General features: G+C 47.6%; 3 protein-coding genes across 4 annotated transcripts; all 3 read right to left on the bottom strand.

Moving 5' to 3' along the window:
• Positions 1–346: 346 nt before the first annotated feature.
• LOC113125876 (zinc finger protein 768-like) lies at positions 347–2,891 on the bottom strand. Its single transcript, XM_026299467.2, has 3 exons — positions 2,572–2,891; positions 1,943–2,236; positions 347–1,777 (listed from the first exon to the last, which is right to left on the bottom strand). The coding sequence occupies exons 1-3, from the start codon at positions 2,792–2,794 to the stop codon at positions 789–791; spliced, it is 1,506 nt and encodes a 501-aa protein (XP_026155252.1). The 5' UTR covers positions 2,795–2,891; the 3' UTR covers positions 347–788.
• A 703-nt stretch (positions 2,892–3,594) lies between these two features.
• LOC113126140 (oocyte zinc finger protein XlCOF6-like) lies at positions 3,595–6,920 on the bottom strand. The gene is made up of 2 exons (XM_026299994.2): positions 6,578–6,920; positions 3,595–5,864 (listed from the first exon to the last, which is right to left on the bottom strand). Exons 1-2 carry the CDS (start codon positions 6,882–6,884, stop codon positions 3,769–3,771), a joined length of 2,403 nt encoding a protein of 800 aa, XP_026155779.1. The 5' UTR covers positions 6,885–6,920; the 3' UTR covers positions 3,595–3,768.
• A 352-nt stretch (positions 6,921–7,272) lies between these two features.
• Positions 7,273–11,817, bottom strand: LOC113126143 (zinc finger protein OZF-like). 2 transcript variants are annotated; one of them, XM_026300000.2, is made up of 2 exons: positions 11,451–11,817; positions 7,273–10,405 (listed from the first exon to the last, which is right to left on the bottom strand). In XM_026300000.2, the coding sequence occupies exons 1-2, from the start codon at positions 11,734–11,736 to the stop codon at positions 8,907–8,909; spliced, it is 1,785 nt and encodes a 594-aa protein (XP_026155785.1). In that variant the 5' UTR covers positions 11,737–11,817; the 3' UTR covers positions 7,273–8,906. The 2 variants fall into 2 exon arrangements, with proteins under 2 accessions (XP_026155785.1, XP_026155786.1); XM_026300001.2 differs by lacking the exon at positions 11,451–11,817 and adding an exon at positions 10,505–10,704.
• Positions 11,818–12,321: the final 504 nt, after the last annotated feature.

The raw sequence follows: 12,321 nt of genomic DNA, 5'->3' as shown, positions 1-12,321 counted from the left end.
CACATCAGACAGGAATCAGATCTAGGAGGTGCAGGTGGCTGCAGGTGGCTCAGATCTGATCTGAGAACATCTGGTTTGGCCTGTTCACACTGTGGGAACATCAGGACTGAGTCAGTGGAGGGAAAACAGCAGCTAGGATGTGAACAGTCTAAGGAAAACTCAACAAAAAAATGGTTTGTTGAAGAAAAGCTTCACAGTTAAAATCATCTTTGTTTTTGGATCTGAAAACTGTTGCGTTTACACTAAACTGACTTTGTGGAACAGCAAGCTGCTAAACACTAAGAACTAAAACTGACTAAATAGGTTCAACTGATTAACTCTTTAAAACGTTCAACCAAAATCACACTCGTGTTTGATATAATGCAATTTAATATTAAAAACTCACAGCAGATGTTCCCACTCCATGTTTCACTACAGACATCAGTATGTTGCAGAAACCCCACCTGTCTTGGAGTGTTCCTAACAAACTGTTTTATAAGAAATGTATTTTAAAAAGTGAAGGTTTGAAACTGAAATGGAAACGTACAAAGTCACATTAACTTAGTGGGACAGCTGAAGCCTCATTTGAGGCTCAGACTAACTCAGGTTCTTGCACAGAACAAGGTCTGTGTGTTTGACTCTCTTTTGTCCCAGTGTTGCACTGGGTCAGCACCTTCAGTAAGATTCATCACAATCTGTCCTAATAAATCGCAGATTAATCAATGAAGCTGTTGATCAACAACTTGACACCAAATCGTGAAAATATTTATCGCCACCAGCTGAAGTTCTGTTTTCTGTTCCAACATGTTTCACAACATCATACTGAACTGCTTCGTCCCTTCAGGCAGCCCTGGTCTCTCACTGTGGCTCATCTTAAGGTGGTGGACCAGGTACTCCCTCCTGGTGAACGTCCTCCTGCAAAGTCCACAGTGGTGTGGTCTGTCCCCACTGTGGACCTTCAGATGTCTCTCCAGACTCTCTTTCCTGCTGAAGTCCCGACTACAGAACCCACAATGGTAAGGTTTCTCCCCAGTGTGGACTCGTTTGTGGATTTCCATCCTCCTGATTGAGCTGCACTTCTTCCCACACACATCGCAGGTGCTACCCAGCTCTTTGTGGGACCGCAGGTGGTTTCTGAGTGTCTCAGTTGACTCCAGATAGTCCCCGCAGGCCCCACACTGGTTCTCAGGCTCCTTGCAGTGGTTCTCAGCGTGCCGCACCAGAATTCCCTGTGTATAGAAGGAACTCCCACAGACTCTGCAGCTGTAGGACTTAGCAGGACTCTGGAAGGGAGCTCTTTGTCTGCGAAGGCTGCACAACAACTGGTCCTGGTCCAGAACTGTGTTTTGTCTGATGTGTTTCCTCAGAGTTCGCTTTGAGCTGAACTCTCGATCACAGCTGCCGCAGACCAGCAGCTTCTGGTCCACAGGAGGTCGAGTCCAAGACATCTTGAGACCGGGTTCAGACTGAGAATTGTCACTGTCCTCAGTAGATGTCTCTGACTGAACAATGAAGTCTCTATTTCGATCTGGAGATCTGCAGGCGCCTCCTGGTTCTGGTCTCACGTGAAGGTCTGAGGGGTTGGGGAGAATCTCCTCTTTTCTCTGAGACTGGGAAAGACTGGACGAACCTCCCTCATCATCACTGTTACTGTCCATCACCCATTCAGGATTCAGTGTGACCTTGGGCTCAGTCACCTCTGACCTTGAAGCCCCACCCTCCTCCTGTTTAATGTGAAGCCTGAAGCACTGCCCCATCACCTGCTGCTCTTCTTCTGTGGTGAAAACCTGAGGAACACCTGGGAGATAAAAACAGTCTCTGATGAAGACCATGAGGCTCAGTGTCTCCTTAAACATGACGTCATCAATGATAAAACAATAAATGTCACTCAGACAGTTGGTCTCTCAGTTTTAAATTCTTGCTCTCAGCAAGTTTTCACCTGTGGAAAAAGGTGTGCACCAACCTTTGCGCTGGGAGCTGAGCTCTACTCGGGCCGCAGCTTCCAGCATCATGTGACACCCAGCCACTTCCTGTTTATGTTTGACAGGCAAAAGCTCCGCATCCTCTGAGCAGAACTGGATTTGATTGGCTGGAGGACTGCGGCCTGTTTCAGGCCTCTCCATCAGCCAATCAGGATTTGGTGGGAACTTGGTGTTGGAGTCCTCAGGTCCTGAATCTCCGCGCTTCTCCCTTTTAATGTGCCGACAGAAGCCCCGCCCCCTGCCCTGACGCTCTTCTGTGAACACCTGGAGAACACCTTGGGGACACACAGATTTGTACAGTGCAAACAGTCATTTTACTGCACAAATACTTTTACTACATGAGGGTGACGGTACCTGAGTACTTTTACTGCAGTACTTCCAGCTCTGAAGCGCAGAAATATTCAAGAAGATATTTTTGTACTTAAGTAAATTATTTCTGGCTTTTGATTTCAGTTCATTTTTACTGACTCGAACTTACTGGCTTGAGCATTAAACTAAAACTGGTTTTACTGGTCAAAGTTTGTCTGAACCACAGAAGCGACGTCTGGCGGGAAAAACGCTACGTCACCGCCACCGGCATTTTGTTTCTCAAACCAACAAACGACAGAACCTGCGGCTCCATCCCCCGGCTCGTGTTCCGGCTCGATCCTCGGCCCGTCCCCCGGTCCCCCCGCAGAGTCCAGCAGCCTCCTCTGCCGGTCGACCTCCTGTTTTAACCGGAAAACCTCGTGCTCGTATTCGGCGATCGTTCCAGCAAAACGCCGGAAAATGTCGTCAGTAGCCGCGTTGAGGCGCTGGTCCACGAACTGCCGCAACGTGTCGAGCTTCAGCATGTCGGTACCGGCTGGAGACCGTCCGTGACAGCGGTTCCTGTAGGCCCGACCACAACAAGTCAAGTTCCGTACTCTGAGGCAGCGGCAGACAGGAAGTCGTCACAATAAAAGCACCGGGGAAACGACCTGGTACGGGACGGAGAGAACTCCGGTAAACAGTCAGTAAAACAGTCGGTAAACTGACCAGCATCTCATGTATCGGTAAAACAGTAAACGTTACACGGACATGAAGGAGCTCATGAAACGCGAGAACTCCTTACATGATTCCTTTTATTCTGAAAGTCCCACCTGCCTGTCACGTGACTCCGAGAAGACATGTTTACATAAAAACAACATATACGTTAATCAAAGTATGTATCTGTTGCTTATTCACACTGTCAGGGCTGAAACATCTGTGCAGATGTTTTAGGACTCATTCATATTGTAGAACCACGTGAAATGTCTGTAAAATAATGCTTGTTCTGGCAGTGAAACAAACTTCAGAAGGAAAAATAAAAACAAAGAACTGAACTTTTCAAATGATTTTCGTTTACTCAGGTGAGAGCCAGGTGTTTCCCATCATGCCCAGCTGCATCCTTTCATAGTCACGCGTCTGAGACTTGTGAATTTAATATATGATATAATAATAAATTATTGTGTGACTTTATTTGAATGAAGAAAAAATTTTAAGGAATGTTTAACAGTTTAGTTATTCAGGCGGCACAAAAATAATCGTGGTGATTTAACCACTTTTCTGATTTCACAACCTGTCTTTTTTTTTTTTTTTTAAACAGCGAATGTTGGAAAATATTATTTTAATTTTCTGAAATTTTGCAATAAAAACAAAATTTGTGCTGAACTGTGAAATATTTGAAAGGTAAGGAACAATTTATTTTATTGTCTTGATAATGGATTTTATTTTTGAAACAGTTGTGTGTGCCTGCTGGTGAAAGAACCACTGCAGCAGATTTCCAGTATGAGCACTGGTCTGAACTCTAGAGCTGAATGAAGTCTGGCTGCACACCATCGTCCCTGCTGACTGGCTGTTTGCTGGTGCAAACATCCTGGTGGACCTTCATGTGGACGTCTCGCGAGCGTTTCTCCTGGTAGCTCTTCCCGCAGATCCGGCAACTATAGGGCTTCTCTCCGGAGTGGGTCAGCAGGTGTTTCTTCAGGTCGTTCTTGGTGACAAACGCCTTCCAACACAGGTGGCAGCTGAATGCTCGCTCCTTCTTGTGGAAGCGGATATGGGTTTCCAGGTACCCTTTGGTGCTGAAGCTCTTGTAGCAAAGACTGCAGCTGAACGGCTTCTCGCCAGTGTGGGTCAGCATGTGTGCGTTCAGCCCTCCCACCTGCCTGAAGGCTTTCCCACAAATGCGGCATTGGAACGGCTTCTCGCCGGTGTGGATCCTCTTGTGGACCTCCAGGACGTGGACTGATGCCAGGCTCTTCCCACAGGTCTCACAGGACACGCGATGGACTGGTTTTTCTCCAGTGTGGTTCCTGATGTGTGTCGTTAGGGCGCCATTATCAATAAATGTCTTCCCGCAGAACTCACAGATGTACGGTCGCTCCCCGCTATGAATCCTCTTGTGGCGTCGCAGAGCACCAGGTCGTGGAAAGGATTTACTGCAGATGCTGCACTGGTACGGTTTGACACCAGTGTGACTCCTCATGTGAGTCTCAATATTCTGGTATGTTTTACCACAGATGTGGCAGATTTTACCGACATCTCTGTGAGTCTGGAGGTGGTCTGTCAGGGTCTCTGATGGTGGTACGCTTTCACCGCAGACACCGCACACAGGTTCTGCTGTGTGAATCTTAGCATGTTTCCTCAAACTGCCTTTACTCTGAAAAGATTCCCCACAGACCTTACAACACTTAGAAGTCTGAGTCAACTTATCATTTTCAGTCAGACTCATCTCTGTCTCAGACTTATGGTTCTGAGAGTCCGCTGGAGGCTTGGGGTCCTTGCCCCCGTAGATCTCCCATGAATGACTTCTGCTGTGAGTCTTTAAGGCACTGCTCTCAATGAAGGACTTCCCACAGTGCTGGCAGGTGTATGGTCGCTCCCCACTGTGGATCTTCTTGTGGCGCCTCAGCGCTCCAGGTCGGGGGAAGCTTTTGTTGCAGACGCTACAGGGGTATGGTTTGATCCCTGTGTGGCTTCGCATGTGGGTCTCCATGTTTTGGAAACTCTTCTTGCAGATGCTGCAGGTTCCGCTGGTCTCTCTGTGACACTGCAGGTGAGTCAGCAGACTGTCAGGTGAGTCCACCTGCTGTCCACAGACACCACATATGGTCTGAGACTCCCTGCAGTGCATCTCAGCGTGTTTCCTCAAGAAGCCTCGACTGTGGAAGGAATCACCGCAGACTCTGCAGCAAAGCGAGGCCGGTCCAGAGTCCCGCCTTTTGTCATTCACTGATTTCTCTTCCTCTTCCCTCTGGTCTCTATTGTTGTCTTCATGGATCTTCAGATGATCCTGGAGTAGCTTGTTTTGGGGGAAGGTTAGTCCACAGACTGGGCAGACATCGACGGCACACCTGCTGTGGATCTTCTTGTGTCTCCTAAGCGCCCCAGGTCGGGGAAAACTTCTTCCGCAGACATCGCAGCCGAATGGTTTGACTCCTGTGTGACTCCTCATGTGCGTCTCCATGTTCTGAAACAACTTCCCACAGATCTCACACTTCTCACTGGCGCTTTCTCTGTGAGACCTGAGATGGTCCAACAAACCGTCCATACACTTCAGATATTGTCCACACACTCCACAGAGATTCTCTGGGTTGTCTGAGTGTGTTTCCACATGCTTTACCAGGTTCCCTCTGTGGCGGAAAGTTTTTCTACATATGACGCAGCGGTGAGTTGTGGCCCGGCGGGATGACGCCTCTCGCTGTGTCCGACCGCTACACCACCGTCTTCCATCGGGCGCTGCCGTGTCTCTGTGTTTGCTGATGGAGGACTTGTCGCTTCCCCTCAGGTCGTCGACGCTGACTGAGGAAGCGGGGCTGGGAGGAGCTGTGGCGATGTGGACGACCTTGGACCGCGGGGCCTGGTTTTCATCATGGCAGACAGTGGGTGAGCTGACGGAGTCTGCAAGGAAAATAAAAGTTAAGATGAATCGGTTCATCCTGAGCTGCAAACACACATTTCAACTCTTCCCCCACATGAACCTGTGAGCTTCACATTTAGACATTTGGATTTTGTTGACGACAGAAAGACAAGAGGAAATGACGCGGGGACGTGGGACCCAACAATGTTCCAAGGCCGGAACCAAACTATCAGGATTGTTGCAGGTGGAGGCTGATTCAGAGTCATCCTGTTTTCTAAAATTGGACTGTTTTAATTCAAGACTGTGTGAACCTGATTTTCTTCTGACGTGTCTGGACTAGAACAGTAGTTATTTTATATTTAGAGACAGAGTATTAACATGAATTTATTTATTCACTTTGAAAGCAAATACAACAATCAATGGAAGAACAGAAACCCACATGTAGGGAGAAAAGTCCCGTGATGAGCTCATTTATTACCCGAATAAATAAATAAAATGATAAATCCGAGGGCATTTAACCCTGTCGGAGCAAAGGGTCCACAAAGCCGGGCCCTGGATCTGAAAAACTGGCCTGAGCTCAGAGCTTCCAACACAGTGAGACCTGGTTTCTTTAGACAGAAGAAGTAACCACAGGCTTGTCAACACACGTCATCAATCAATTCTTCTGATTATTGAATCTTGATTCCGAGGTTCCCACAGGTGAACTTCAACCTGACCTCTGGTTACCTGGCAACAGTCTGAGGGTGGAGCTCACCTGTCCGGTTCAGTCGGACCACCGGGCTCAGCACGGCTTCCAGCAGCCGGCTCTGCCGCTCCAGCTGCCGCCGGTACCCCTCCACCTCCCGCTCCACCAGCCCGACGATCCGCTCCGCCGCTGCCGCCAGCCGCTCGGTGAGGAGCAGCCGCAGCAGGTGCAGCAAGCGGCCTCCGCGGGATGCGGATCCGGCACTCCGCTTCTCCAGCAGCCCCAGGACGTCCTCCCGGACCCGCCTCAACTGCTCCGACACCGCCTCCATCAGCGCCCGGAGCGCGCAGCGCGGAGGAACTGGGACCAGAGACATGCGGGGACAGCGTTCCGTCCGCCGGCTAACAGGAAGGAAAACATCCCGGGACTGTTCCGGGTCATCGGGTCACACCGAGCGGAAAGAGCCGGAGTCTGCCCCCTGCCGGACCGGAGCCACCAGTCGGACTGACAATCCTGCAGCAGCACCACTGATAATAGTATCGATACACAAACAGCTAAAGTATTGATCAATCGAAATGGGAAGGTACTGAGCGTGTACTGTTCATGAAGCCATTTAATACCGTAGTATTTTCATTTGATTTAGTTACATGTGCAGTATAAGCTGTACTGTAAATGTGTATATAGAGCCTTGTACTCTTCCTGACAATACTTTGGTAAGGTTTTAAATACATAAGGTACTTGTACTATACGGTGGTACTACTACTTTTCTTCCTGTACATAGTTTTTTTATTTATGAGACTCCACAAACACACAGAACTACACTGTGTCATATTAAACAAAACACTTGAATAAAATAATCAATTAAAAACAATCGTTACTTCACCAAAATGCCAATTAGTATTATTAGTTATTTTACCACCATCAGAAAACTACAGGTAAAATCAGTCACAGTAACCATGGTAACGATTTTATTGCTGACTCTGGCCACAGCAGAGGAGACTCATGGGTATTGTAGTGTTTGCAGAGAAAACAGCTGATTAGTCAGAAACAAAACAATTATCTGTGATAAAACCACTACTGTGATTGTGTGAATGAAAGTCTGAACAAGGAACTGATTCAATCTTTAGTCTGGAGTCAGTAATTCTGTGAAACAACAGAACATCCATCAGCCTGACTCTGAGTCTGACCAGACCAGATCTTCTGCAGGATAACCATTTCACAGAGCTAACGTCAGTTTAGTCCAGAAAATAATCAGTAGAAGAATCGGTAATAAACTCATACATCAGAGCCTGTGGAGACTTAAACTTTGTCCTTTTTCTCATGTAATAAAATAAAAATGCTGAATGCAGAAGTCCAGGACCAGAATGAAGCATGGGTCTGTGCACTGATCACAATTCTTTAAAAACCACATTTTTGTGCCAAAGCACAAATGTTTATTAGTGTTCTGCTTCCAGAGAAAAATGAGTCAATTTGTTTATGTTTATTATAAACATTCCAGTATGAATCTGATTAGGGCTAATTATTTTCTCTGGGAACTAACTGCATGAAAACTTAAAAATATTTTCACATTATCTTAGTACGAGAAAACACGGAGGCATCACAGTGCAAAACCTCAAATCTTTGATTTTCCATCAGTTATGATAAACAATGAACTGTGATTGTTGATCAACTGAAACCTGCTCATTTTGGGCCTTTCAGTTAAAAACACTCAACACTCAGCAGATATTTGCTGCCAACGTTCAGCACCTCATAAGTAGTAAAAGTAGTCAGTAACAGGTGTGAGAGCATCTGTAATAAGATCAACATTATTCTTGCAGGAGCTGTAACGTTTGATTAACTCAGTCATTCAGTTTCCAGCACATTGCTTCTCCCTCTTTGTCTTTCCAGCATTTTCTAATCTCTGCTTAAGAAACTCCTGAGCCCTTTAGAGTTAGAGCTCTTTCAAAGTGAGGATGACTCATGAATAATTTTTATCTACGCTTAAATTTAAGGGAATTTTTGGGAAACGCCCACAGTTCCAGGAATTTTATGTTTATGAATACTGCCCCAGTGTGTGTGGTTGTTTGTCTTTGTTTGTCTCTATGTGGCCCTGTGATGGACTGGGGACCTGTCTAGGGTGTACCCCTGCCTTCCACCCAAAGAGAGCTGGGATAGGCTCCAGCAGATCCCTGGGACCCTGGTTAGGAATAAGGGGGTACAGATGATAGATGGATGGATGGATGGATAGATGGATAGATGGATAGATGGAATACTGCACCTGAAGCCTGATACTTAGTACTAACTGGGAGCAGAAATGTTACTTTTACTGACGTGTGAAACTGAAACACAAAGTTTAAGTTTGTTGGTTTGAGTCTAGCTTTATGAGTTGACAGTAGAGCAAAATCAGCAGGCTGGTCCTCTACAGCTGGACGAATCTTGAGTAGAAGCTGTCCATCCTCTGCAGTTCTGAATCCTTATCCAGTGATCTAGTCTCGTCCTCCCCTGCTGTGTGGACTTTGAGGTGTCCATTGAGTGAACGTTTGGCCTGGAAGCTCTTTCCACAGACCCTGCATCTGTAAGGTTTCTCTCCTGTGTGGATCAGTATATGTCTCTTCAGGTCCACGTCCTGCATGAAGCCCTTCCCACAGACCTGGCACAGGTAGCGTCTCTCTTTGTTATGGAAGCGGACATGAGTGTCCAGAGTCTGTTTTTGTGTGAAGCCCTTTCCACAGATGCTGCAGGAGAACGCCCTCTCACCTGTATGGATCTTCAGGTGCGTCTTCAGGTTGCCGCTCTGGTTGAAGGCCTTTCCACAGAACTTGCAATTATATGGTTTCTCTCCAGTGTGGATTCTCAGGTGCATCAGGAGGGCTGCATGAGCTGGGAAGCATTTCCCGCAGATGTCACAGGTGTTGGTGACCTCGCGATGGGACCGCACGTGATTGGCAAGGCTGGTGGCAGACTCGTACTGGTGTCCACAGAGTCCGCAGCAGCAGGCCGGGTCCTGCAGGTGAGTATCCACATGTTTCACTAAGAAGGTCTTCCTGTCAAAGGTTTCTCCGCATACTTTGCACACATAGGATGGTGCTGAGCTGCGATATCTCTTCGGCTTGTGAGTAGAGTCTTGATGAGTCTCCATGTGTCGTCGTAGGCTGTGTTGCTTCCTGAACTCCTGATTGCAGATGCTGCATGTGTGAACAATCTCGGCACTGTGCTCCTGCATGTGCCGCTCTAAAGACGTCATGTGGCAGAAGGCACGACTGCATTCTTTACATTTGAAGGGTTTCTCTGCCGCGTGGACGCGCATGTGTGACGTCAGGTTTCCCTTCTGGCTGAACTTCTTGCCACACACGTCACAGCTGTATGGTTTCTCGCCAGTGTGCAGCCGGACATGCAGCTCCTGCGCCAAGATTGACTGGAAGGTCTTCTTGCAGAAGGGACAGGTTTTACTCCTCTCCTGGTGTGATTGCAGATGTGCCTTCAGGTCATCAGCTGAGTTAAGACGCTCGGCACAGAACCCGCAGCGGTGGTCAAGGTTTTTGGCACAGACCTGCAGGACGTGTTTGAGCAGAAAGCCTTTTCCCTGCAGAGCACGTCCACACACATAACAGCTAAAACTCTGAGACGGAGGCAACCGTTTCCGTTTGTGTCTTAGGCTGAGAGGCGGACGGCCTCTCTTCTTTTTCCTTGGAGGACTGACAATCTGACTCTGTTCGGTCCAGTCGCTGTCTGGGTCATCATCACTGTGGGTGACGGAGATGTTCGGTGAGGCTGGCGGCTGGTCAATGGGCGAGGGGGATCTAGACATTGGTGACCAGGAAGCATTGCTGTCAATTTGCCCTGGTTCAGTCTGGCTAAGGTCTGCAGGGTCTGGAGGCTGGAGATTTGCCTGCTTCAGGTTCACCAACTGCAATAGCTCTGAGGAGACACAACACTTGATGAATTTAAATTAGTGACTACAAACTAACTGATTTACACAGAATAAAAGATTTGCCCCCTTCAGCATATTTAGGATACCTGTACCAGAACCAGGATGTTTATCTGGTGGGTTATCAAACCTGGTTTGTGCTGATGTTGTTCTATCCCTGCATTTCTGCATATTAATAAAAAACTTAAACAGGAACCACCTCTGGAGAACAACACAACCTGTTCAGAGAAATGTGACCAGTGTCAATTAACTGACAGGTGAAGCAATTCAAGGCTTGGATGGCCCAGAAAAATCTGCATCTATAACTAAAATTCAAACACGTCTATACAGTAACAAGGAACTTTCTCTGTCTTCACTTATTTTGAACACCAATAATTAGATCTGATTGATATTAACATGATATTTGTTTATTTCATCAAAATGTGTCTGTGCTTATCGTGAATGGAGAGCTCTCCCTCCGCCTTCACTTCAGTGTGTTTGCCTGAAAAATATCCATCAGCCCTGAAATCAAACAGTGGGTGTTCTGTAAATACCCACATTTGCCTTTTTTATCAAACTGGAAAACACAGCTTGAAAACCCTCAATTTCCAAAATCCTTCATTGAAATGAAAATAAGATTAAGAACTGCTTTCCTCCTATTTACTCATTATTTTTAACTATTTGATAAATGCCTTAATTCATGGTTTTATGAAACATTGAACAGATTTTTTAAAGTGAATCTTGTGAATTGTTGATTCCACAGAGAAACTGAGACTGACGGACTCTACAAAGGAAACTGTTGCTTTAAAAATATAAACGTTATGTTGTCACTGCTGCGTTAACGGGGCTCGTTATTAAATCCACATACACCGACCATCACTCACCTTTGGCACCACTGGTCACCTGCGTCCCACCATCATGCACCAGTGCGGATGCTGGTGCGACTGTTCTGGCCTGAAAACTTTATCTAGCTCTATCTTGCAGCCCGGGCTTTTATTTTGGAGTAGAGCGGAAGTGAGTCGCTGTGTGTGCTGGGTCCGGGGAGCGGGGACTGACCTGCTCTGTGCAGCCGGACCTCGGGCTTCAGCACGGCATCGAGCAGCCTCCTCTGGCGGCAGACCTCCCGCTCGGACCGCTCCACCCGGCCCTCGTACTCCGCCACGGTCTCCTCCAGCAGAGCGACGATCTCCTCCGCGGCCGCCGTCAGCCGCTCGGTGAGCAGCGCTCTCAGCGCCGGGATCTCCGCCGCCGCTCCTCCTTTCTCCGCCTGCAGCAGGAAGTCTTCGGCGGCCGCGCTGATCCGCTCGTGGACCGACACCCGCAGCAGCCGCACGGCGCACATCGTCCCGCTTTTCTGCGCACTTTCAGCGTCCGGCGAACAAAGGCGGCCGCGGGGAGGTAAACACTGGCCCCGAGTTCCGCGTCGACGACGCTTCGCCGTGAGAGAGCGAAGTAGCGAAGCGAACAGCGACCCCTGCTGGACTGGAGGAGGAACGGGTCCGACAGGCTGACCAGACCGGCTGCTTCGAAATACTGTCCGAAATACAAATTTCAGGTTTGCTGCTGTAAATCACATCCTGTCCGGTTCCTGAACGCCTCTGTGGTTTTTCGATAAACCGACCTCTGCTGCCTCATTTTGATTCACTTTAGGCCTAGACTGCCCGAGTCTGTAAATTACAAAGGTCTCCAATTCTAATCCTTATTTTTCCAAGTGATGCAGGATGACTTTATCTCCAGGTTAATTTTTTTGCCATCCAAACTAAAGATTGTGACAAATTATTCTAATATATTTTTATGCCCTAATGACGTTTTAAAGGTTTCAGGGGTTGGAGGTTTCTAAAGAAAACACTTGGTTAATAGGTAAAAAGACAACCTGATGAAAGGCACAGAAATGTGACAGACCACACCAGTGTCCTCCATTGGGTCC

This window comes from Mastacembelus armatus, chromosome 11, assembly GCF_900324485.2.
Source record: "Mastacembelus armatus chromosome 11, fMasArm1.2, whole genome shotgun sequence".
Classification (NCBI taxonomy): Eukaryota; Metazoa; Chordata; class Actinopteri; order Synbranchiformes; family Mastacembelidae; genus Mastacembelus; species Mastacembelus armatus.
The sequence above is the reverse complement of the archived record's forward strand: the minus strand, read 5'-3'. Positions and strand labels throughout refer to the sequence as shown.

Excerpts from the sequence above, each read along its gene's own strand:
- LOC113125876 (XM_026299467.2), bottom strand. The coding sequence starts at position 2,794 with ATGCTGAAGCTCGACACGTTGCGGCAGTTCGTGGACCAGCGCCTCAAC. Across the intron at positions 2,237-2,571 it reads GCCGGGGGATGGAGCCGCAG|GTGTTCTCCAGGTGTTCACA; the intron begins GTTCTGTCGTTT and ends TGTGTCCCCAAG. Across the intron at positions 1,778-1,942 it reads GCTCAGCTCCCAGCGCAAAG|GTGTTCCTCAGGTTTTCACC; the intron begins GTTGGTGCACAC and ends TTTATCTCCCAG.
- LOC113126140 (XM_026299994.2), bottom strand. The coding sequence starts at position 6,884 with ATGTCTCTGGTCCCAGTTCCTCCGCGCTGCGCGCTCCGGGCGCTGATG. Across the intron at positions 5,865-6,577 it reads GGTCCGACTGAACCGGACAG|ACTCCGTCAGCTCACCCACT; the intron begins GTGAGCTCCACC and ends TTTTCCTTGCAG.
- LOC113126143 (XM_026300000.2), bottom strand. The coding sequence starts at position 11,736 with ATGTGCGCCGTGCGGCTGCTGCGGGTGTCGGTCCACGAGCGGATCAGC. Across the intron at positions 10,406-11,450 it reads GGTCCGGCTGCACAGAGCAG|AGCTATTGCAGTTGGTGAAC; the intron begins GTCAGTCCCCGC and ends GTGTCTCCTCAG.